Below are 24,477 nucleotides of genomic sequence, written 5' to 3'. Positions count from 1 at the left end.
TGGAGAAATCTCCATAGTGTACAGAGGCTGCATCAAATTACATTCCCACTAACAGATTTGGATGATTTTCTTTTCTCCACATCCTTGCCAACACTTATTTCTTGTCTTTTTGATACTGGCCATTCTGACTGGTATGAGGTGATATCTCATTATGTTTTTGATTTGTATTTCTCTGATGATTAATGATATTGAGGATTTTTTCATGTGTCTGTTGACAATCTGTAAGTCTTTGAAAAAAAGTCCTTGGGGTGCCTGGGTGGTTCAGTATGTTAAGCGTCTGATTCTTGGCTTTGATTTAGATCACAGTTTTGGGGTTTTGTGAGTTCAAGCCCCACACTGGGCTCTGCACTGGCAGCATGGAGCATGCTTGAGATCTTCTCTCTCTCCCTCTCTCTTCCCTTCCCCCACTTGCACTCTCAGTGTTGCTCAAAATAAATAAACTTAAAAAAAAGAAAAAAGTCTAATCATGTTCTCTGCCCATTTTTAATCAGATTAATTTTGTTTTTAGTGTTAAGATCTTTATATATTTTGGATTTTGACTGCTTATCAGATATATCATTAGTATATACCTTCTCCCATTCAGTAGGATGTCTTTTCATTTTCTTATGGTTTCCTTCACTATGCAAATTTTTTTACTTTGATGTAGTTTAATTTTTCGTTTCCCTTGCATGGGGAGACATATATTAGAAAAATATTGCTAAGGTCAAGATCCATGAGTTTACTACCTATATTTTCTTTTAGAAATTTTATGGTTTCAGGTATTACATTTAGATATTTAATTCGAGGTTTTTTTTTGTGTGTATGGTGTAAGGATCTGCCCCAGTTTTATTCTTTTGAATGTAGCTGTCCAGTTTCCCAAAGCCATATATTGAGACTGTTTTTCCCCCAAATACATTCTTTCTTTGTCATGGATTATTTGACCATATAAATATGGGTTTATTTGTGGGCTTTAAATTCTGTTCCACTAATCTATGTGTCTGTTTTTGTGCCAGTACCATACTGTTTTGATTACTATATGTAGTTTTGTTGTATAGTTTGAAATCAGGGACTGTGATACCTCCAGGTTTGTTTTCTCTCAATATCACTTTGGTTATCCAGGGTGTCTTGTGGTTCCATACAAATTTTAGGATTTTTTGTTACAGTTCTGTGAAAAATACTATTGTGATTTTTACTAGGGATTGCATTTAATCTGTAGATTTTGGATAACATGAACATTTTAATAATGCTAATTCTTCCATTCCATGAGTATGTTATATTGTTCCATTTATTTATGTTATCTTCAATTTCTTTTGTCCATGTTTTATAGTTTTTAGAGTATAGGTCATTTACCTACTTGTTAAATTTACATTTACACATTTTAATATTTTTATGCAATTGCAACTGGGATTGTTTTCTTAATTTTCTTTTCTACTATTATTAGTGTATACAGATGCAACATATTTCTGTATATTAATTTTGTGTCTTGCAACTTCACTGACTTCATTTATTAGTTCTAATAATCTTTGGTGGAATCCTCAGAGTTTTCTATGTATAGTATCATGCCATGTACAAATAGTAGCAGTTTTACTTATTTCTTACCAATTTGGATGCCTTTTATTACATTTTTTTGTTTGACTACTGTGGCTAGCACTTCCAGCACTGTGTTGAATAAAAGTGGTGAGAGTAGACACTCTTGTGTTGTCCCTCATCTAAGAGAAAAAGCTTTCAGCGTTTTTTTCAATATATTAAGTTTATTGTCAAATTGGTTTCCATACAACACCCAGTGGTCATCCCAAAAGGTGCCCTCCTCAATACCCATCACCCACCCACCCACCCCTCCCTCCCACCCCCCATCAACCCTCAGTTTGTTCTCAGTTGTTTTTTTTTTTTTATCTTTTTTTTTTATTTTTATTTTATTTTTTTTTAACATATGAAATTTACTGTCAAATTGGTTTCCATACAACACCCAGTGCTCATCCCAAAAGGTGCCCTCCTCAATACCCATCACCCACCCTGCCCTCCCTCCCACCCCCCATCAACCCTCAGTTTGTTCTCAGTTTTTAACAGTTTCTAATGCTTTGGCTCTCTCCCAATCTAACCTCTTTTTTTTTTTTTTTCCTTCCCCTCCCCCATGGGTTTCTGTTATGTTTCTCAGGATCCACATAAGAGTGAAACCATATGGTATCTGTCTTTCTCTGTATGGCTTATTTCACTTAGCATCACACTCTCCAGTTCCATCCATGTTGCTACAAAAGGCCATATTTCATTTTTTCTCATTGCCACGTAGTATTCCATTGTGTATATAAACCACAATTTCTTTTTTTTTTTTTTTTTTTTTAAATTTTTTTAACGTTTATTTATTTTTGAGACAGAGAGAGACAGAGCATGAACAGGGGAGGGTCAGAGAGAGAGGGAGACACAGAATCTGAAACGGGCTCCGGGCTCTGAGCTGTCAGCACAGAGCCCGATGCGGGGCTTGAACTCACAGACCGTGAGATCATGACCTGAGCCGAAGTCGGCCGCTTAACCGACTGAGCCACCCAGGCGCCCCTAAACCACAATTTCTTTATCCATTCATCAGTTGATGGACATTTAGGCTCTTTCCATAATTTGGCTATTGTTGAGAGTGCCGCTATAAACATTGGGGTACAGGTGCCCCTATGCATCAGTACTCCTGTATCCCTTGGATAAATTCCTAGCAGTGCTATTGCTGGGTCATAGGGTAGGTCTATTTTTAATTTTCTGAGGAACCTCCATACTGTTTTCCAGAGCGGCTGCACCAATTTGCATTCCCACCAACAGTGCAAGAGGGTTCCTGTTTCTCCACATCCTCTCCAGCATCTATAGTCTCCTGATTTCTTCATTTTGGCCACTCTGACTGGCGTGAGGTGGTATCTGAGTGTGGTTTTGATTTGTATTTCCCTGATAAGGAGCGACGTTGAACATCTTTTCATGTGCCTGTTGGCCATCCGGATGTCTTCTTTAGAGAAGTGTCTATTCATGTTTTCTGCCCATTTCTTCACTGGGTTATTTGTTTTTCGGGTGTGGAGTTTGATGAGCTCTTTATAGATTTTGGATACTAGCCCTTTGTCCGATGTGTCATTTGCAAATATCTTTTCCCATTCCGTTGGTTGCCTTTTAGTTTTGTTGGTTGTTTCCTTTGCTGTGCAGAAGCTTTTTATCTTCATAAGGTCCCAGTAATTCACTTTTGCTTTTAATTCCCTTGCCTTTGGGGATGTGCCGAGTAAGAGATTGCTACGGCTGAGGTCAGAGAGGTCTTTTCCTGCTTTCTCCTCTAAGGTTTTGATGGTTTCCTGTCTCACATTCAGGTCCTTTATCCATTTTGAGTTTATTTTTGTGAATGGTGTGAGAAAGTGGTCTAGTTTCAACCTTCTGCATGTTGCTGTCCAGTTCTCCCAGCACCATTTGTTAAAGAGACTGTCTTTTTTCCATTGGATGTTCTTTCCTGCTTTGTCAAAGATGAGTTGGCCATACGTTTGTGGGTCTAGTTCTGGGGTTTCTATTCTATTCCATTGGTCTATGTGTCTGTTTTTATGCCAATACCATGCTGTCTTGATGATGACAGCTTTGTAGTAGAGGCTAAATTCTGGGATTGTGATGCCTCCTGCTTTGGTCTTCTTCTTCAAAATTACTTTGGCTATTCGGGGCCTTTTGTGGTTCCATATGAATTTTAGGATTGCTTGTTCTAGTTTCGAGAAGAATGCTGGTGCAATTTTGATTGGGATTGCATTGAATGTGTAGATAGCTTTGGGTAGTATTGACATTTTGACAATATTTATTCTTCCAATCCATGAGCAGGGAATGTCTTTCCATTTCTATATATCTTCTTCAATTACCTGCATAAGCTTTCTATAGTTTTCAGCATACAGATCTTTTACATCTTTGGTTAGATTTATTCCTAGGTATTTTATGCTTCTTGGTGCAATTGTGAATGGGATCAGTTTCTTCATTTGTCTTTCTGTTGCTTCATTGTTAGTGTATAAGAATGCAACTGATTTCTGCACGTTGATTTTGTATCCTGCAACTTTGCTGAATTCATGTATCAGTTCTAGCAGACTTTTGGTGGAGTCTATCGGATTTTCCATGTATAATATCATGTCATCTGCAAAAAGCGAAAGCTTGACTTCATCTTTGCCAATTTGGATGCCTTTGATTTCCTTTTGTTGTCTGATTGCTGATGCTAGAACTTCCAGCACTATATTAAACAGCAGCGGTGACAGTAGGCATCCCTGTCGTGTTCCTGATCTCAGGGAAAAAGCTCTCAGTTTTTCCCCATTGAGGATGATGTTAGCTGTGGGCTTTTCATAAATGGCCTTTATGATCTTTAAGTATGTTCCTTCTATCCCGACTTTCTCAAGGGTTTTTATTAAGAAAGGGTGCTGGATTTTGTCAAAGGCCTTTTCTGCATCGATTGACAGGATCATATGGTTCTTCTCTTTTTTTTTGTTAATGTGATGTATCACGTTGATCGATTTGCGAATGTTGAACCAGCCCTGCATCCCAGGAATGAATCCCACTTGATCATGGTGAATAATTCTTTTTATATGCTGTTGAATTCGATTTGCTAGTATCTTATTAAGAATTTTTGCATCCATATTCATCAGGGATATTGGCCTGTAGTTCTCTTTTTTTACTGGGTCTCTGTCTGGTTTAGGAATCAAAGTAATACTGGCTTCATAGAATGAGTCTGGAAGTTTTCCTTCCCTTTCTATTTCTTGGAATAGCTTGAGAAGGATAGGTATTATCTCTGCTTTAAATGTCTGGTAGAACTCCCCTGGGAAGCCATCTGGTCCTGGACTCTTATTTGTTGGGAGATTTTTGATAACCGATTCAATTTCTTCGCTGGTTATGGGTCTGTTCAAGCTTTCTATTTCCTCCTGATTGAGTTTTGGAAGAGTGTGGGTGTTTAGAAATTTGTCCATTTCTTCCAGGTTGTCCAATTTGCTGGCATATAATTTTTCATAGTATTCCCTGATAATTGTTTGTATCTCTGAGGGATTGGTTGTAATCATTCCATTTTCATTCATGATTTTATCTATTTGGGTCATCTCCCTTTTCTTTTTGAGAAGCCTGGCTAGAGGTTTGTCAATTTTGTTTATTTTTTCAAAAAACCAACTCTTGGTTTCGTTGATCTGCTCTACAGTTTTTTTAGATTCTATATTGTTTATTTCTGCTCTGATTTTTATTATTTCTCTTCTTCTGCTGGGTTTAGGCTGCCTTTGCTGTTCTGCTTCTATTTCCTTTAGGTGTGCTGTTAGATTTTGTATTGGGGATTTTTCTTGTTTCTTGAGATAGGCCTGGATTGCAATGTATTTTCCTCTCAGGACTGCCTTCGCTGCATCCCAAAGCGTTTGGATTGTTGTATTTTCATTTTCGTTTGTTTCCATGTATATTTTAATTTCTTCCCTAATTGTGTGGTTGACCCACTCATTCGTTAGTAGGGTGTTCTTTAGCCTCCATGCTTTTGGAGGTTTTCCAGACTTTTTCCTGTGGTTGATTTCAAGCTTCATAGCATTGTGGTCTGAAAGTATGCATGGTATAATTTCAATTCTTGTAAACTTATGAAGGGCTGTTTTGTGACCCAGTATATGATCTATCTTGGAGAATGTTCCATGTGCACTCGAGAAGAAAGTATATTCTGTTGCTTTGGGATGCAGAGTTCTAAATATATCTGTCAAGTCCATCTGATCCAATGTATCATTCAGGGCCCTTGTTTCTTTATTGACTGTGTGTCTAGATGATCTATCCATTTCTGTAAGTGGGGTGTTAAAGTCCCCTGCAATGACCACATTCTTATCAATAAGGTTGCTTATGTTTATGAGTAATTGTTTTATATATCTGGGGGCTTGGGTATTTGGCGCATAGACATTTATAATAGTTAGCTCTTCCTGGTGGATAGACCCTGTGATTATTATATAATGCCCTTCTTCATCTCTTGTTACAGCCTTTAATTTAAAGTCTAGTTTGTCTGATATAAGTATGGCTACTCCAGCTTTCTTTTGGCTTCCAGGAGCATGATAAATAGTTCTCCATCCCCTCACTCTCAATCTAAAGGTGTCCTCAGATCTAAAATGAGTCTCTTGTAGACAGCAAATAGATGGGTCTTGTTTTTTTATCCATTCTGATACCCTATGTCTTTTAGTTGGCGCATTTAATCCATTTACATTCAGTGTTATTATAGAAAGATATGGGTTTAGAGTCATTGTGATGTCTGTATGTTTTATGCTTGTAGTGATGTCTCTGGTACTTTGTCTCACAGGATCCCCCTTAGGATCTCTTGTAGGGCTGGTTTCGTGGTGACAAATTCCTTCAGTTTTTGTTTGTTTGGGAAGACCTTTATCTCTCCTTCTATTCTAAATGACAGACTTGCTGGATAAAGGATTCTCGGCTGCATATTTTTTCTGTTTAGCACACTGTAGATATCGTGCCAAGCCTTTCTGGCCTGCCAAGTTTCAAAGGAGAGATCAGTCACGAGTCTTATAGGTCTCCCTTTATATGTGAGGGCACGTGTATCCCTTGCTGCTTTCAGAATTTTCTCTTTATCCTTGTATTTTGCCAGTTTCACTATGATATGTCGTGCAGAAGATCGATTCAAGTTACGTCTGAAGGGAGTTCTCTGTGCCTCTTGGATTTCAATGCCTTTTTCCTTCCCCAGTTCAGGGAAGTTCTCAGCTATAATTTGTTCAAGTACCCCTTCAGCACCCTTCCCTCTCTCTTCCTCCTCTGGGATACCAATTATGCGTATATTATTTTTTTTTAGTGTATCACTTAGTTCTCTAATTTTCCCCTCATACTCCTGGATTTTTTTATCTCTCTTTCTTTCAGCTTCCTCTTTCTCCATAACTTTATCTTCTAGTTCACCTATTCTCTCCTCTGCCTCTTCAAGCCGAGCCATCGTGGATTCCATTTTGTTTTGCATTTCGTTTAAAGCGTTTTTCAACTCCTCGTGACTGTTCCTTAGTCCCTCGATCTTTGTGGCAAGAGATTCTCTGCTGTCCTGTATACTGTTTTCAAGCCCAGCGATTAATTTTATGACTATTATTCTAAATTCACTTTCTGTTATATTATTTAAATCCTTTTTGATCAGTTCATTAGCTGTTGTTATTTCCTGGAGATTCTTCTGAGGGGAATTCTTCCGTTTGGTCATTTTGGAGAGTCCCTGGCGTGGTGAGGACCTGCAGTGCACTTCCCCTGTGCTGTGGTGTATAACTGGAGTTAGTGGGCGGGGCCGCAGTCCGACCCGATGTCTGCCCCCAGCCCACTGCTGGGGCCACAGTCAGACTGGTGTGTGCCTTCTCTTCCCCTCTCCTAGGGGCGGGATTCACTGTGGGGTGGCGTGTCCCGTCTGGGCTACTTGCACACTGCCAGGCTTGTGTTGCTGGGGATCTGGCGTATTAGCTGGGGTGGGTAGGCAAGGTGCACGGGGGCTGGAGGGGCAGGCTTAGCTCGCTTCTCCTTAGGTGATCCACTTCAGGAGGGGCCCTGTGGCAGCGGGAGGGAGTCAGATCCGCTGGCTGCCGGAGGTTTGGCTCCGCAGAAGCACAGAGTTGGGTGTTTGCGCGGAGCGAGCAAGTTCCCTGGCAGGAACTGGTTCCCTTTGGGATTTTGGCTGGGGGATGGGCGGGGGAGATGGCGCTGGCGCCTTTGTTCCCCGCCAAGCTGAGCTCTGCCGTCCGGGGGCTCAGCAGCTCTCCCTCCCTTTGTCCTCCGGCCTTCCCGCTTTCCGCGCAGAGCTGTTAACTTATGACCTCCCAGACGCTAAGTCGCGCTTGCTGTAGGAACACAGTCTGTCCGGCCCCTCCGCTTTTGCCAGCCCGACTCGGGGGCTCTGCTTGGCCGGCGAGCCGCCCCTCCACCCCGGCTCCCTCCCGCCAGTCCGTGGAGGGCGCACCGCCTCGCCGCCCTTCCTACCCTCTTCCGTGGGCCTCTGGTCTGCGCTTGACTCCGGAGACTCCCTTCTGCTAATCCTCTGGCGGTTTTCTGGGTTCTTTAGGCAGGTGTAGGTGGAATCTAAGTGATCGGCAGGACGCGCTGTGAGCCCCGCGTCCTCCTACGCCGCCATCTTCCGGAACCCCTCTCGAGAATTCTTGTTCTCAGTTTTTAAGAGCTCTCTTATGCTTTGGCTCTCTCCCACTCTAACCTCTATTTTTTTTCTTCCCCTCCCCCACGGGTTTCTGTTAAGTTTCTCAGGATCACATAAGAGTGAAACCATATTGTATCTGTCTTTCTCTGTATGGCTTATTTCACTTAGCATAACACTCTCCAGTTCCATCCATGTTGCTACAAAGGGCCATATTTCATTCTTTCTCATTGCCATGTAGTACTCCATTGTGTACATAAACCACAATTTTTTTTTTATCCATTCATCAGTTGATGGACATTTAGGCTCTTTCCATAATTTGGCTATTGCTGAAAGTGCTGCTATAAACATTGGGGTACAAGTGCCCCTATGCATCAGTACTTCTGTATCCCTTGGGTAAATTCCTAGCAGTGCTATTGCTGGGTTATAGGGTAGGTCTATTTTTAATTTTTTGAGGAACCTCCACACTGTTTTCCAGAGTGGCTGCACCAATTTGCATTCCCAGCAACAGTGCAAGAGGGTTCCCATTTCTCCACATCCTCTCCAGCGTCTATAGTCTCCTGATTTCTTCATTTTGGCCTCTCTGACTGGTGTGAGGTGATACCTGAGTGTGGTTTTGATTTGTATTTCCCTGATGAGGAGCGACGTTGAGCATCTTTTCATGTGCCTGTTGGTCATCCGGATGTCTTCTTTAGAGAAGTGTCTATTCATGTTTTCTGCCCATTTCTTCACTGGGTTATTTGTTTTTCGGGTGTGGAGTTTGGTGAACTCTATAGATTTTGGATACTAGCCCCTTTGTCCGATATGTCATTTGCAAATATCTGTTCCCATTCTGTTGGTTGCCTTTTAGTTTTGTTGGTTGTTTCCTTTGCTGTGCAGAAGCTTTTTACCTTCATAAGGTCCCAGTAGTTCATTTTTGCTTTTAATTCCCTTGCCTTTGGGGATGTGTCAAGTAAGAAATTGCTACAGCTGAGGTCAGAGAGGTCTTTTCCTGCTTTCTCCTCTAAGGTTTTGATGGTTTCCTGTCTCACATTCAGGTCCTGTATCCATTTTGAGTTTATTTCTGTGAATGGTGTGAGAAAGTGGTCTAGTTTCAACCTTCTGCATGTTGCTGTCCAGTAGTCCCAGCACCATTTGTTAAAGAGACTGTCTTTGTTCCATTGGATGTTCTTTCCTGCTTTGTCAAAGATTAGTTGGTCATACGTTTGTGGGTCTAGTTCTGGGGTTTCTATTCTATTCCATTGGTCTATGTGTCTGTTTTTGTACCAATACCATGCTGTCTTGATGACTACAGCTTTGTAGTAGAGACTAAATTCTGGGATTGTGATGCCTCCTGCTTTGGTCTTCTTGTTCAAAATTACTTTGGCTATTCGGGGCCTTTTGTGGTTCCATATCAATTTTAGGATTGCTTGTTCTACTATCGAGAAGAATGCTGGTGCAATTTTGATTGGGATTGCATTGAATGTGTAGATAGCTTTGGGTAGTATTGATATTTTGACAATATTTATTCTTTCGATCCATGAGCACAGAATGTTTTTCCATTTCTTTATATCTTCTTCAATTTCCTTCATAAGCTTTCTATAGTTTTCATCATACAGATCTTTTACATCTTTGGTTAGATTTATTCCTAGGTATTTTATGCTTCTTGGTGCAATTGTGAATGGGATCAGTTTCTTCATTTGTCTTTCTGTTGCTTCATTATTAGTGTATAAGAATGCAACTGATTTCTGTACGTTGATTTTGTATCCTGCAACTTGGCTAAATTCATGTATCAGTTCTAGCAGACTTCTGGTGGAGTCTATCAGATTTTCCATGCATAATATCATGTCATCTGCAAAAAGTGAAAGCTTAACTTCATCTTTGGCAATTTTGATGCCTTTAATTTCCTTTTGTTGTCTGATTGCTGATGCTAGCACTTCCAACACTATGTTAAAGAACAGCGGTGAGAGTGGACATCCCTGTCATGTTCCTGATCTCAGGGAAAAATGCTCTCAGTTTTTCCCCATTGAGGATGATGTTATTAGCTTTTTACTATTGTATGATGTTAGCTGTGGAATTGCCATATGTGGCTTTTATTATGTTGAGGTGTGTTTTTTCCATACGCACTTTATTAAGAATTTTTATCATAAATGGATGCTGAATTTGATCAAATGTTTTTTCTGCATTATACTGTTGAGATTATCATGATTTTTATCCTTCATTTTGTTAACGTATTGTATCACAGTGTTATGAACTATCCTTGCATCCATGGAATAGATGCCGCTTGATTATGGTGAATGGTCCCTTTAATGTATTTCTGAATTTGGTTTGTAATATTTTGTTGAGGATTTTTTGCATCTGTGCTCATCAAGGATATTGGTCTGTAATTTTTTTCTTGTAGTGTATTTTTAACTTATTTTATTTTTATTTTTTTGAAACTTATTCATTTTGAGACAGAATGCAAGTGGAGTGAAGAAGAGTAGGAAAGGTTTTATAACCCCGTTTTTCAGATGAAGAAAGTGAGTCCAAGAGGTTAACTACATAGATATATCCTGATTCATAACATAGCATTCACACTCCACCACTCCTAAAGGTCAGTTGAATCTCTGCTTATGGCTATGGTGAAGTAACAGGAATAGAATTTACACTCTTATCTTAAATATCTAAAACAAATATATATATATATATATATATATGAAACATTGGATTTCAGCTATTCAACAAAAGACAGCACCAGACCATTATTATTGAGAGAAGGGAAATAAAACTAGCCTATGAGTGTCTCAACTCACTGCCTGGAGAAAATGTCCAGATCACAACAAAAGGAAAGTGAAGCCAAACAGGCTGGAAGTCTCTCTGAGTTAAGGGGACAAAGTTAAGGAAAGACAAAGGGACAGAATAATGGAGAGGAGAAAGCTCACAGACAGATGAAAACTGCACATTGAGAAAGTTATGGAGATTTGTACAGGGACCTCTCAAGTCTTTGGGTAAATACTGATCAACTCTAGTGTGTTAAGAAAATATTGAAGACAAGGTAAGAACCACTAGTAAAGAAAAAGCAAACAGTTCTCAGGGCTCACATAGGACCCAAAAGTGTTTATGTTTCAACAGCCAGACTGGAAAACCTCATATTTATGGAGCACCTAGGCAGGTCCTAAAAAGGATATTGACTCAGTAATGGGACAAATTAGCTCTGAACTATAGGCAATTCTTGACGTGCCTAACATAATGAAACCTTAAAAGAAAAAAAAAATTTCAAGTAACATAAATATATCCCAGAAAAAAAGCCCAAAATTATTTAAAGAATACAAAAACATCCAGTACCCAATAAGAAACTGCACAATATCTACCAATAAATGAAAAACTACTATGCCTGGCAAGCAATAGTAAATAGAGGTTTAGTGTGGTGAAAAGGCATTTATAAAACAGAATGAAAATAATAGATTATAGAATTAGTAAAGAAGAATATTTAAACATCTGTGATAACTGTATTCTCTATGTTCAAATAGGTAGCCAGGAAAGGGGTACATGCATCCCCAATGTTTATAGCAGCATTATCAACAATAGCCAAACTATGGAGAGAGCCTAAACAAATGTCTATCAACTGATGAATGGATAAAGAAGATGTGAAGATGTGGTATATATGTATACCACATATATGTATATATGGTACACACACACACACACACACACACACACACAATGGAATATTACTCAGCCATCAAAAAGAGTGAAATCTTGCCATTTGCAATGATGTGGATTGAGCTAGAATGTATTATGCTAACTGAAATAGGTCAATCAGAGAAAGACAAATACCATATGATTTCAATCATGTGGAATTTAAGAAACAAAACAAATCAGCATATGGGAATGTAGGGGGAAGAGAAGAAAGGAAAACAAACCACATGAGACCCTTAATGATAGAGAACAAACTATGGGTGGAAGGAGGGCAAAAACCATAGAGAACAAACTGAGGGTTGATGGAGGGGATGTGGGCAGGGGATGGGCTAGATGCATGTTGGGTATTAAGGAGGGCAATTGTGATGACACTGGGTGTTGTATGTAAGTGATGAATCACTGAATTCCACTCCTGAAACCAATATTGCATGGTATGTTAAATAAAATTTAAATAAAAAAAGAAGGTAGAGGAAAGCACAAGCCTGATGCAAAAGAAAATGATTTATTAAAAGATCCAAATTGAATTCTAGAGACAAAATAAAGTACATAAAATGACAAATGCACTGGATGTTTTTGACAGCAGATTAACCACAGCAGAAGAAAAAGTTAGTCAACTTGAATACATACTAGAGAAAAAATAAAATATTAAAAGCAACTGGAGGAATATTTGTTTTATTGGTGTTGAGTTGTATAAGTTATTTATGTATTTTGGATATTAATCCCTTATTGGATATATCATTTGCAAATATCTTCTCCCATTCAGTAAGGCGCGTTTTTGTTTTATTGATGTTTTCCTTCATTGTGCAAAAACTTTTATTCTTATGTGATCCCAGTAATATGTTTTTCCTTTTGTTTCCTTTGCATGGAGAACATGTCTAGAAAAGTATTGCCACTGCCAGTGTCAAAGACATTACTTCCTATGTTCTCTTCTAGGATTTTTATGGTTTCATGTCTCCCATTTAGTTCTTTAGTTTTTTTTTTTTTTAGTTTATTTTGTGTAAAGTGTAAGAAAGTGGTCTAGTTTTATTCTTTTGCATGTAGCTGTCCAGATTTCCCATAACCATTTATTGAAGAGACTCTCTTTTCCTTAATATATATTCTTTCCTCTTTTATCATAGATTAATAGACCACATAAGTGTGAGTTTATTTTGGGGCTCTATATTTTGTTTCATTTATTTATTTGTTTCTGTTCCATATTATTTTGATGACTACAGCTTTGTTCTATACCTTGAAATATAGAATTGTGATATCTTCACCATTATTGTTATTTCTTAAGGTTGCTTTGGCTGTTCAGGGTCTCTGAGGTTCCATAAAAATTTTAGTACTATTTATTATAGGTCTGCAGAAAACTCTATTGGTATTTTGATAGGGATTTTATTGAATCTGTAGATTTCTTTGGGTAATATAAACATTTTAGCAATATTAGTTCTTCCAGTCAATGAGAATGGAATATGTCCATTTGTTTGTGTCCCCTTTAGGTTCTTCTTATTTATTTTTTAACATTTATTCATTTTCGAGAGACAGAAAGAGACAGAGTGCGAGTGGGGAGGGGCAGAGAGAAAGGGAGACACACAATCCAAAGCAGGCTCCAGGCTCTGAACTGCCAGCACACAGCCCTATGTGGGGCTCAAACTCACAGACTGTGAGATCATGACATGAGCTGAAGTTGGTTGCTTAACCGACTGAGCCAACCACGTGCCTCCCCCTTCAGTTTCTTTCATATGTGCTTTATAGTTTTCTGAGTGCAGATCCTTCACTTCCTCGGATAAGTTTATTCCTAGGTATTTTATTCTTTTGGGGCAATTGTAAATGAAATTGTTTTCTTAATTTCTCTTTCTGCTACTTTGTTATTAGTATATAGAAATGCAGTCCATTTATGGATATTAATTTTGTATCATGCAATTTGACTGAATTCATTTGTTACTTACAGTAGTTTTTTGTGGATTCTTTAGAGTTTTATATGTATAATATTATACTGTCTGCAAATAGTGGCATTTTAGCTTCTTCTTTACCACTGTGGATGTCTTTTATTTCTTTTTCTTCCCTGATTGCTGTGGCTAGATATGGAAGTGACCCAAGTATCATTGATAGATGAATAAATAAAGAAGATGTAGTATATATACACAATGGAATATTACTCAGCCATAAAAATAATTAAATCTTGTCATTTGTGAAAACATGGATGGACCTAGAACATATTATGTTAAGTGAAATACATCAGACTGAGATAGACAAATGCCATAATTTCACTTATATGTAGAATCTAAAAAACAAAACAAATTAACAAACAACAACAATAAAATTAGAAAGGACTCATAAATATTGAGAACAAACTAGTGATTACCAGAGGGGAGGAGGATGGGCGACAGGCAAAATGAGTGAAAGGAAGTAAGTACAAACTTCCAGTTATAAAATAAATAAGGCATGTGGCTGAAAAGTATAGCTTAGGGATTATAGTAAATAATATTGTGATGTGTGTGATGACACATGTTTACTACACTTCTTGTGGTAAGCATTTTATAATGTATGTAATTGTTGAATCGTTGTACACTTGAAACTAATATGTCAGCTCTGCTTAAATTAAAAAAGACTCACTGTAAAGCTACAATAATTAAGACAGTGTGGTTTTGATGAAAGAATGGACACATGGATCAATGGAACAGAAAAGATTGTCCCAAAATAGACCCACAGATATATATAGTCCATTGATTTTTGACAAAGATGAAAAAGCAATTCAATAAAAATTTTCTTCAAATAATGGTGCTGGAATAATTAAATATCCATAGCCAGAAAAAAAAGCTCACAAAACTGACCTGTACTTCACACCTCTACAAAGGTGATCTCAAAACGGACCATAAACCTAATTGTGAAATGGAAAAATATGAAACTGCTAGAAGAAAACATGGGAACAATTTCTGTGACCTTGTGCTAGACAAAGGTTTATCAGATATAACACTAAAAACAAAAGCACAATCTGTAAAAGAAAAAAAAACAGTGATAAATTGGGCTTCATCAAGATTAAAAAACTTTACTGTGAAATTCACAATATTTTTTTTGAAATACAATTTATTTTAATAAAATATGGACAAGCTACTAGCAGGGAGAAAATGTTTACAAATCATATTTCTGACAAAAGACTTGTATGTAGAATATGTAATGATTCCTAAAAACTCAGTAAAAAATAGAAAAAAATCCAATTAAAAATTTGCAAAATATTTGGATAGTTCTACAAAGTAGATATGTAGATGGAAAATAAGCATATTAAAAATGCTTAAATTCATTACTCACTAGGGAAATACAAATTAAAACCACAATAATAACATATGATTATACACCTATTAGAATGGCTAATTTTTATTTATTTATTTGTTATTTTTTTAAGTTTTTATTTAAACTCCTGTTGAACTGCAGTGTAATATTAGTTTCACATGTATAATTTAGTGATTCAACACTTCATATGACACCTGGTGCTCATCACCAGTGCACTTCCTAATCCCCATCACCTGTTTTACCCAGCCCGCCAACCACCTCCTCTCGGTTAACTATCAGTTTGTTCTCTATAGTTAAGAGAACTAACTCTCTTAACTATACTACTCTCTAACTATATAGAACTCTCTATAGTTTCTTGGTTTGCCTCCCTCTCTTTTTTTTAGCCTTGGCTTATTTTGTTTCTTAAGTTTCACATATGAGTGAAGTCATGTGGTATTTGTGTTTCTCTGACTGACTTATTTTGCTCAACATAATATTCACTTGCTCCATCTATGTCATTGCATATGGCAAGATTTAATTCCTTTTTGTGGTTGAGTAATATTCTATTGAATATTTATACCACAACCTTTTTATCCATTCATCAGTCGATGGACTGATCCATAATTTGGATATTGTAGATAATACTGCTATAAACATGGGCGTGTATGTATCCCTTCATTAGTATTTTTGTATTATTTGGGTAAATGCCTAGTAATGAAATTGCTGGATTATAAGTGCAGTTGTATTTAATTTTTAAAATATCTAATGACAATAAATGCTGGTGAGTATGTGAAAAAACTGAAACACATAGAATACTGGTGTGAAAAGCAAAGTTTTACAGTCACTTTTGAAAACTGTTTAGTAGTTTTTTATAAAGTTAAACATATACTTATCATATGAAATCCCACTCCTAGGTATTTATTCAAGAGAAATGGAAAGACATTTGCAGACAAAAACCTGTATACAAATGTTTTTATTGACTTTATTAATAATAGCCAAGAACTTGGAATATCTCAAATGTCCTCCAGTGGATGAATGGATAAACTGTGGTACATTTCATGCAATGTAATACTACTCTGCAATAAAAAGGAGAAAACTACTGATACAACACAGATAAATCTCAAATGCATTATGCTAAGTGGAAGATATTAGTCTAAGAGGAATACATACTCTATTATTCCATTTATATAGCATTCTTCAAAAGTTATTATTATAGAACCAGATTAGTTGCTGCTGGGGCTGGGGTGGCTGGAGAATTATTTATAAAGAAGCAGTATAAGGGAGCTTTTTTATTTTTGGAGTGAGGGATCTGTTTTGTATCTTGGTTGTGGTGGTGGTTTCATTACTGCATATGTTTGTCTTAACTCTTAAAACTGTATATCAAAAAGAGTGAAATTTACTATATATAAATTTAAAAGTGAATAATAATAATAATGAATAAGAAGAACAATGCTAATAGAGACATATTGGCCAAATTAAAGACATTCAAAGTGTTTTATTAACCCAGGCAGAACTCTTTGCAAACAAACAAAAAAATCAGTGGTTTATCTAAAATTCTAATTTTAATGTTGGAAAGAATGTGTTATATTTGACTTGGTGATGATGTTATGGACTCAATCCATCTTTAGAATCGGTTTTCTGAGAATGATTACTTATCAGTAAAATTTTTTAGTACTTTTCAAATGATTTAACCAGTTAAGACATTATTAGGGCATTATTAGAGCTGGCTTTATATATGAAATCAGATATGTAAGGACAATGTTATGTAGCAATCCATCTGAGATGTTTCCATGTGAAAATATGGCCTAAGCAATGAGGAACTGCTAAAGGGAATTCATTCTTAGAAGATTCATTTTTCAAGTACTCCTGAAGCAATAAATTTAAAACATTTTACTCATTGCTCTGCTTCTTTGAATAGAAGGTATTGAGCATAATCCTTTCAATGGCTAAGGATATTCATTAAACAACTGAATCAAAAAGCTGAGAGCAACCTGAGAAATCCCATACCTGAATATGATAAATAAGTTGAAGGGCCCACTCCTACTTAAAAATATAAATATGTTACAACTGTAACATGTTTTACAACTTAAGAAAATGAATTTACATATTGTAAATTATTTGTAAAAACCCAGACTGGTAGGTAGAACATGTCATATATTCTAGCATTTTACAAACTAGGTAATAGAGGCTCATAGAAATTAAGTGATTTACTTAATAGTCCACAGTGGAGCTAAATGTAGAATACAGGTCATCTCATTCCTATGGGCTGGCATTTGCTGAGTGAGTGGCACATTGCAGAGTATTAGATTAGGAAATCCTGGGGTAAAGCTAAATTACTTGTTATTTCAGTATTTAATCCCTTAATTCAGTTACCCTCCCTACTTCAACCCAACAGACCTCAATTTCCACGAAGACAGTTGCTTGCCACTTTATTTGCACATAAATAAGAACCCAACTTTTAAAATGAAGGTTTTTACAACTCTTTTCCTGATTTTTGTGTAAATGATTAGTAACTTTGGCTATGCAGTCATTCAATATCTTGCCACTTAATAGACCAAGATAACTAGGGTACATAAAGATTATGACAAGTTATTTTGCAGATAAGCCTTTATCTAGTTGTTGTGATAAATAATGAATGTCCTATAATTTGAAAGAAAAAACATTAGATCTCCTGATCAAAGTGGCCTTCTTGCTATTGCTATGAGTTTAAGGGAAAAACCAGAAGGGTCATAGCATTGTTTGTTGGCAGAATTGTAGACTCCAGGAGTCTGTTTAGTACTCAGATCTACATTTGGCTATTGGTATAAGTGAGGAAGAACCTGCTATGCTTTTTAATGCTTATATCATACTTGAGTAAATTTAACAGTTGTAGCCAGCCAATAGGAAAACATGCCTAAATTTTACAGCAGTTATCATCACACTTGAGGATCACCCATATCTTGCATTCTAGGAATTTTTATTTTTGTGGTTATAGCACTTCAGAGAAGGATCAGAGCCATTACCCTGATTACACATTAGTGAATTGAAGTTTATGTCCCTCCTCAGAACTCATTCCAAAATACCTTGCTTCTAAATCCATACCAGCTAACATATTTTAGGTAGTTGCCCTCTACCTTCTGGTTCCTCTCCTGACTAGCTGAATTATTTAGGAGAAGGAATTTCACATTGCTCTGAAAGCTGACAGCCATGATAGCAAATGTTGCTTTGATGGATACCATCACTACCCTCTGGTCCAAACATCCTTGAAAGTTTGGTTACATTGCAGAATCAGATCCCCTTCAGAAAGTTAGTGGAGTTGTTGTTGTTCCTGAAAGTTTCAGGGAGAAACTCTACTCCATCTTTCCTGTGTCCTCTCTACATCTGATTTTATCTAGATTTCTTAACATTAGATAGGAAGATGGAAAAAAGTCAGGTATACAAATAGCAATAGATGCCTATATGACTGTTTTTAATTTCTTTGTGAGACTGCCTTATTGTTCAACATATCCAGAAGAAAGAAAATTATTTTTATTTACATGTCAATTTACTAGATTGTTTCCATATCCAGTATACTAGAATGATTTCTGTTTGGTTTGGCTTATAGTGCTTTTGTTGTTGCTATTTTCCTAATTTTGAAGGGGCAATTTCCTTAGAAAGGATGTTCTTTCTGTAAACTTTTAGGAATAACAATTTCAGTGTGACCACTTTTAATAAGAACCTGAAGTTGCCTTAATGTAATTACAAGAGTTCTTTATAAAATGCACTACTAGAATTCATCCTCTTTAAAAGAAAAAAAAAAGAGTTTGCATTGCCTTTTATTTGTGGGATTCACAGGTTGTTTTCTCTTAATATTAAACACATTGCATATTTATAGGAAGGATGAAATGCATTATTAACATTTCTCTTGTATAATTATGATGGTGTCAATTTAATTAAAAGTATGTAGTTTTTAGATGGTTTGTTTTTAGTAAAATTCACATGATTTTGAATTTTGATTTATAATCTATCATGATTAAAAATAATTATTTTTGTTAGTATTGCCTAAAGCAAAGATATTTTTAGTCACCAACACTTTGTTTATTTTTAAAGAGAGGTTCTGTTTTAATATATAAAATGAACCCCTTTATTCAAGAAAGAGGAAAAATAAAAGCACCCCTTTGTTTCAGACCATAGTTTCTGGTTGTAAGACATATGTCAGATGCCTTGTTTGACAAAGAACAGTGAGTGTTTCTGTTGATAATTGACCATGAATGTATGGGCACCACCATTTCTGTCTTTACTAGACATAAATATTTATTTCTTTGAAAGAACCTTTATTTCCCCATGGACTGACACTAACTAGATAAAGGTTTTCCTCTCTCTCTTTCTTTTATTTTTTCCTTAAAGTTAGTTTTGAGGAACAAATTTAATAAGTGTTTTCATTATATATAATTTTCTGTTATAACTTTCTCCCTTTAGCACACAAATTATTGCCCATTGCTGGGAATTAGTTCACTTAAATGAATCTTGCAGCTTCAAAGCACTGAAACTTTATCAAAAAAACAAAAGCATACAAATTTTGCGTATACCCAATTTTTATTCCAATTTTCAGAGTATCTTCTTTTATTTTTAGATGAATCTGCGTTCTGTATTTACTGTAGAACAACAAAGGATTTTACAGCGTTATTACGAAAATGGAATGACAAATCAAAGTAAAAATTGCTTTCAGCTCATATTACAGTGTGCACAGGAGACTAAGCTGGACTTCAGTGTAGTCAGGGTAAGTATTGAGGTCTTAACTCTTGAATTTATAGCTTTTTATTGTAAGTGATAATTGCTTCATAGAGTGAAGTCATTAACTTTATAAACAGTTTCATTTTCCTGGTGTAAAAATACTACTTTAAAAAAAAAGAAGTAATCATTTAGTATGTGTTTCTGTAAACACCTTGAGAACACTAAAACTTCTGCATTGTAAACATACCTCTAAAAAAATCCCAGTCCTTTGAGCTAATGAATACATTTAAGATTACTTGTTCATCCTATGCCTGCTTTAATCCCAGAATTAATCTGGACATAACCCACCAAAATGGTATCAGTAAAACAGGCATCTACCAAGGGACTATTGTGTACCTAGCATATTTTCTTCGTGTACTTGAATTTTTTTCATCAGGCCCTTTTTTCACAGCTGAAAATGTCAGTACTTTAGCTTTATTAACTAGCTGTTAGCCCGTAACAATAACAGTTGTTGTGGTGACGCAGTAGAGAAGGTTTGTCATTAGGCATTTTTAATTTCAGCATTTTTGTCTTTTTAGGAAAACCTGGCCTTTTTAATGAATACCGCCCCCTTTTTTCTAAGTAAAATACATGCATTTTAATGGGTTACCTAATGCGTAAGGAACAAGAAATCTCAGGGAGGAAATTTTCCATTATCACAACCATAGTTATTCAGTTGTAAAAATCAGAGCCCCATGGATGGAACCGGAGAGTGTTAAGCTAAGTGAAATAAGTCATACAGAGAAAGACAGATACCATATGTTTTCACTCTTATGTGGATCCTGAGAAACTTAACGGAAGACCATGGGGGAGGGGAAGGAAAAAAAAAAGTTAGAGAGGGAGGGAGCCAAACCATAAGAGACTCTTAAAAACTGATAAACTGAGGGTTGATGGGGGGTGGGAGGTAGGGGAAAGTGGGCGGTGGGCATTGAAGAGGGCACCTGTTGGGATGAACACTGGGTGTTGTATGGAAACCAATTTGACAATAAATTTAATATTAAAAAATTATAATAAAAGAAATGCATACAAAATAAAATAAAATAAAATAAATCAGAGCCCCTAAACTTCTGTGAATGGCAATGAGAAGGTGATAGAGAGGAGGCAAGGGATAAATCTAACAGAACTAGTCACAGATTCTATAGGTCCTTTCATGTTTGTCTGAATATGCTACAAACATGTAGGAATTCAAAGATACCTTAGGAATTCAAAGATTGGCAACTTTCCATCTCTTGTCATTCATTAAGCTAATTTGGCAAAGAAAAGCACACCTGTTTTTAAGTCCATTTTTCTTTTGGAGGACCCTTCAAAAGACCCTAAAGATAAAAATCTCTTGATAAGCAGAATTCTTTGGAAAATCTATTTTTTTAACGACTAGAAGATGTATTCACCTTTGAACTCCTAAATTATAGGATGGAAATATCACAGGATAGCTGTTTTTTATCTGATGAGATCAACCATCTTATTCTGATTTCTGTAAGAACTAGAAATAGTCCTATTGGTAGCTCTGAATTCCCTACTTGAATTTACAGCTTGATTTTCTTTGATAGAACCCCAGACTATTTAATGTTTTTTTGTACCAGATTTGGTAAAATTGTGTATAAAATGAGAGAAAGTATGTTTTTTATTAATTTTTTAAAAATATTTATTTTTGAGAGAGAGACAGAGAGAGACAGAGAATGAGTGGGGGAAGGGCAGAGAAAGAGACCCAGACACAGAATGTGAAACAGGCTCCGGGGTCTGAGCTGTCAGCAGAGAGCACAAAACAGGGCTGGAACTCAGGAACTATGAGATCATGACCTAGGCAGAAGTCTGACGCTTAACTGAGCCATCGAGGCACCCTGAGAGAAAGTATGTTTTAAGGTCAAGGTTGTCCTTTTAGTAAATTCAAATCTTTATTTCCCTTTAGTAAACCTCAGAGAAAAATGTTTAATTGCCTTAGAAAGGATAAATGGGTAATATTTCAGATTGATGAGATTGCATTTTATAAGTATAAACTCATTTTTTTTTCTTGGAGTAACTTTTTCCTTTTTTCCTTCTATTTTATCATTACTTTAAAGTGAAAAGCCTTCTCAAACAGCTGCTTTGTGGACTATGTTACCTTTAATATTTCCAATTTGTTATTGCAATCTTCCTCTAATAACTTATTTGATTGTACTTGTATATTGAGAGTGCTGAAATACAAAGATTTATATTTATGCTCCAAATGGTATGGAATCTAAAACAATGAGAATGAGAGAAGTAAATTCCTAGATTGTAAGCTTACAAGTAAAATATTAAGTTTTAAGTAATTGTGTAAAACAGATTCTTTTTGTCTAGAAGAGTGTAAATTGTACAGAAATTCAGTCTTCCTAATCTAAATTCCAACACAATTTTGGTTGCTTTTTCCCATCTGAGGAGAAAGAAGTTGTTTATAGACTCATCATTCCATGACCTCCCCTGCCTTCAATATCTTACTCCAATATTCTACTTGAAAGAGACTTTTCTTTATTATTTTTAATATAGTATTTGTTGTGTTTTCCTAAAAAAACCCCTCAAATCCCATAGTACTAAGAACCTGATCCCAATGTAAAATGAACTTAAAAGGTTAGGTCCATGCAAAAAATAAATAGTAGAGTAATGGAACAGGGAAACCAAAGAAGGAGGTATGTAGAAAAAAACAAAAACAAACAAAAAAAAAAACCCGTTTGGAGACCGTGAATTTCAAAGAGAGAACTGAAAGAGAATTTTATGGACACCAAGAATTGGTGATCTAATGTCTTTTTCTTTCTTTCTTTCTTTCTTTCTTTCTTTCTTTCTTTCTTTCTTCTTTCTTCTTTCTTCTTTCTTTCACCTTCCTTCCTTCCTTCCTTTCTTTCATTCTTTTGTTCTTTCTGTAGTATTGTTTTGTTAGTTTTCCCAAATTCTCATCATATCAGTTTTGTTTGATCCATTATTTTCTCTTTCTCCAATGAGTCATTTTGAATGAGAATAATTTATAGCCTATAAGCATTGGTAAATTTTGTATCCTGTAACTGAATAACTTTAAGTAAAATTTAATTCAGTTATTGGGAATGCTCAGGCAATAAATTTATTTTCAGAATTTTAAAAATATTTCTTAAGTATACACTTTCCTACTTTAACTTCAATGGAAAATATTGAAAATATGAAACCTTACTTTTTGACCCAGAGTTTCATTATGGAAATGAATTATTGTACTGTGGTATAAAATAATACTGCTCACTACATGGTAAGCTATATGGGGTGATTTTCTTCTTCACTAAAGTACCCCAAAGCATTTAATTATTTCTCACATTAATTCTGTTATGTTCTTTCTTATTTTTGGTGAGCAAAATTTCATGGGCATTCTTAGTTTTGGTGGCATCAAGTTGCCTCTAATTGCAATCTCTATACCAATGTTCTGCCCACTTTTTTAAATTTCTAATTTGCTATATATTAGAATACTAGATTTGGTGAAATCATGTATAAAATATAAGAAAGTGTGTTTTTTTTTTTTTCGTTTTTTTTTTTTTTTAATTTTTTTTTTCTTCAACGTTTTTTATTTATTTTTGGGACAGAGAGAGACAGAGCATGAACGGGGGAGGGGCAGAGAGAGAGGGAGACACAGAATCGGAAACAGGCTCCAGGCTCCGAGCCATCAGTCCAGAGCCTGACGCGGGGCTCGAACTCACGGACCGCGAGATCGTGACCTGGCTGAAGTCGGACGCTTAACCGACTGCGCCACCCAGGCGCCCCGAAGAAAGTGTGTTTTAAGGGCAAGGGTTGTGCTTTTAGTAAGGTACATGTATCTTGTGATATCTATGTTGGCTGTGTTCTTGACAAGTGAGTTTGTTAGCTAGCTAATCTTCATATGCACATGATATTCTACTACATTTTACTTTTTCGAGGGGTTCATAATATAAATATCTAATAAACTCTATACGCAACTGTATATGGTATATGTACATATTTCTATGTATAATATATATAATGAACAGTAAAACTATTAAAATAAGCCATAAATTTGCAATACACTAAGATCATTCTTAAACTTCCTGTATTAAGGTATTTATAGTAATGAGAACATTTATTTGTTTTCTTAGAAATATTGCCCAGAGCTGCCTTCCAGATGTAATAGTTCTTGAATTTAAATTTTACAAATTCACTATGCTTTCCCACTGAAAGACTTAAAATGTAATTCTTATAAATTTTTGTAAAAATTATGAACAAATGCATAATTCTTCATATGCACACTTTTCATACTTAAAAAGCCACACAGTAACTTATTTTTAACATTTGTAAAATTCACCTTTTTGAACCATACACTGAAATTATATTTGTCCAAAAATATTTCTATTTAAATATTTCTTTTGAGTATATACTTTAAATCCCTTCATTTTTCTACTCTAAATCCTTTTCATTCTCCTTTGATATTTATATTTATTTGTCATTCTGCTTGTAGTTTACACCTCTGCTATTCAGTAAAACTAAATAATAGTGAGTTTAAAAATCCGACAGCCTCATGTGAAGCAAAGTAGAGCATCTACATCTCTGGAATATTTTCCTTGTTAGAAAAATACTAATTATAAAAGTAAAATGGCCAAGAAAGATGAAAATTTCAGGAGTTTCTTGCCATAGTGGAAGGAGAATGTGCTTTGAGGTCAAGTGAAATTTATTTTGAATCCTTCCCCTGCCACTTGCTGACAGGATATCCTTCTATAAGCTACCTAATATTTCTGAACATCAGTGTTTTTATTTATACAAAAGAAGCCAATATATATGTA

The 24,477-nt window shown here is 35.9% G+C and overlaps 1 protein-coding gene across 4 annotated transcripts in view; it reads left to right on the top strand.

The window, feature by feature from the left end:
• Positions 1-24,477, top strand: part of HDX (highly divergent homeobox) — a 172,438-nt gene that overhangs the window by 18,998 nt on the left and 128,963 nt on the right. For all 4 annotated transcript variants that reach the window (XR_006213576.1, XM_042975187.1, XM_042975188.1 and 1 more), the window contains exon 2: positions 19,578-19,724. Coding sequence is in view for 3 of the 4 variants with exons in the window: in XM_042975187.1 (XP_042831121.1) it covers positions 19,578-19,724 (147 nt within the window). In the remaining variant the exon portion in view is untranslated. The remainder of the gene's footprint in view (positions 1-19,577; positions 19,725-24,477) is intronic.

Source organism: Panthera tigris, chromosome X, assembly GCF_018350195.1.
Source record: "Panthera tigris isolate Pti1 chromosome X, P.tigris_Pti1_mat1.1, whole genome shotgun sequence".
Taxonomy (NCBI): Eukaryota; Metazoa; Chordata; class Mammalia; order Carnivora; family Felidae; genus Panthera; species Panthera tigris.
Note: the sequence above shows the minus strand (reverse complement) of the source record. Positions and strands in the feature narration are given on the sequence as shown.